The sequence below is a fragment of the Volvox carteri genome (genome assembly GCF_000143455.1).
Source record: "Volvox carteri f. nagariensis unplaced genomic scaffold VOLCAscaffold_39, whole genome shotgun sequence".
NCBI lineage: Eukaryota > Viridiplantae > Chlorophyta > Chlorophyceae > Chlamydomonadales > Volvocaceae > Volvox > Volvox carteri.
The window spans coordinates 967,074-967,665 of record NW_003307582.1 but is presented as its reverse complement, the minus strand read 5'-3'; the positions used below and the strand labels follow the sequence as shown (position 1 = coordinate 967,665).

The following is a 592-nucleotide window of genomic DNA, read 5'->3' as shown; positions in this document are numbered from 1 at the left end:
CTCCCCCCCTTCAGACGCAAGTGGAGCAGCATGGCGGACACCTGTCTCACTCTGGCCAAGTCGCTGGAGCTCAGGTTGTGGGCACACAACCACCCGCTCCGGCAGTTCGAGGGGACGCCGGGACTGGGAGCCGAGCTGCTGGGGAAGCTGGAGGATAGGCAGGTGGGAGCGGGTGCGTGTGAGAGTGTGTGTGTATGTGTGTGTGTGTGGGGGGGTTGTACGGGGACTGGGGGTTGGGGGTTGGGGTTGAGTTGGATTGTGTACGGGGAGTGAAGAAGCACGGGCATGTGTTTTAGGACGGCGCGTGCTGTGTGTACCACAGCGTTGCGTGTAGAAGGTAGGTTAGGCAGTGTGGGGAGGTGCGGGCGCGAGATATCAAGTTGGCGAGCATCTCTTCCCCCCTCTTCCCTCCAAAACACGCACACAGACACACGCACACACACAAGGGGTTTGCCAAGTGGCAAGAGGTTTCATTTCATGGGAAATCACGTCACGCCAGGTTGCATGTGGTTACATCGGGTTCCTGCGATGTCCATGACCTTCACCCCTTCCCGCTGTCATGCCTTCCTGACGGCCCCACTTCCCCCTCCCC

At 60.3% G+C, this 592-nt stretch overlaps 1 protein-coding gene across 1 annotated transcript in view; it reads left to right on the top strand.

Annotated features, from left to right (window-relative positions):
• Positions 1–592, top strand: part of VOLCADRAFT_30109 (uncharacterized protein) — a gene marked incomplete at both ends in the record, with an annotated part of 16,012 nt that overhangs the window by 6,098 nt on the left and 9,322 nt on the right. Inside the window, one exon of the mRNA XM_002953962.1 lies at positions 15–190. Within this exon, the coding sequence (XP_002954008.1) occupies positions 15–190 (176 nt within the window). The remainder of the gene's footprint in view (positions 1–14; positions 191–592) is intronic.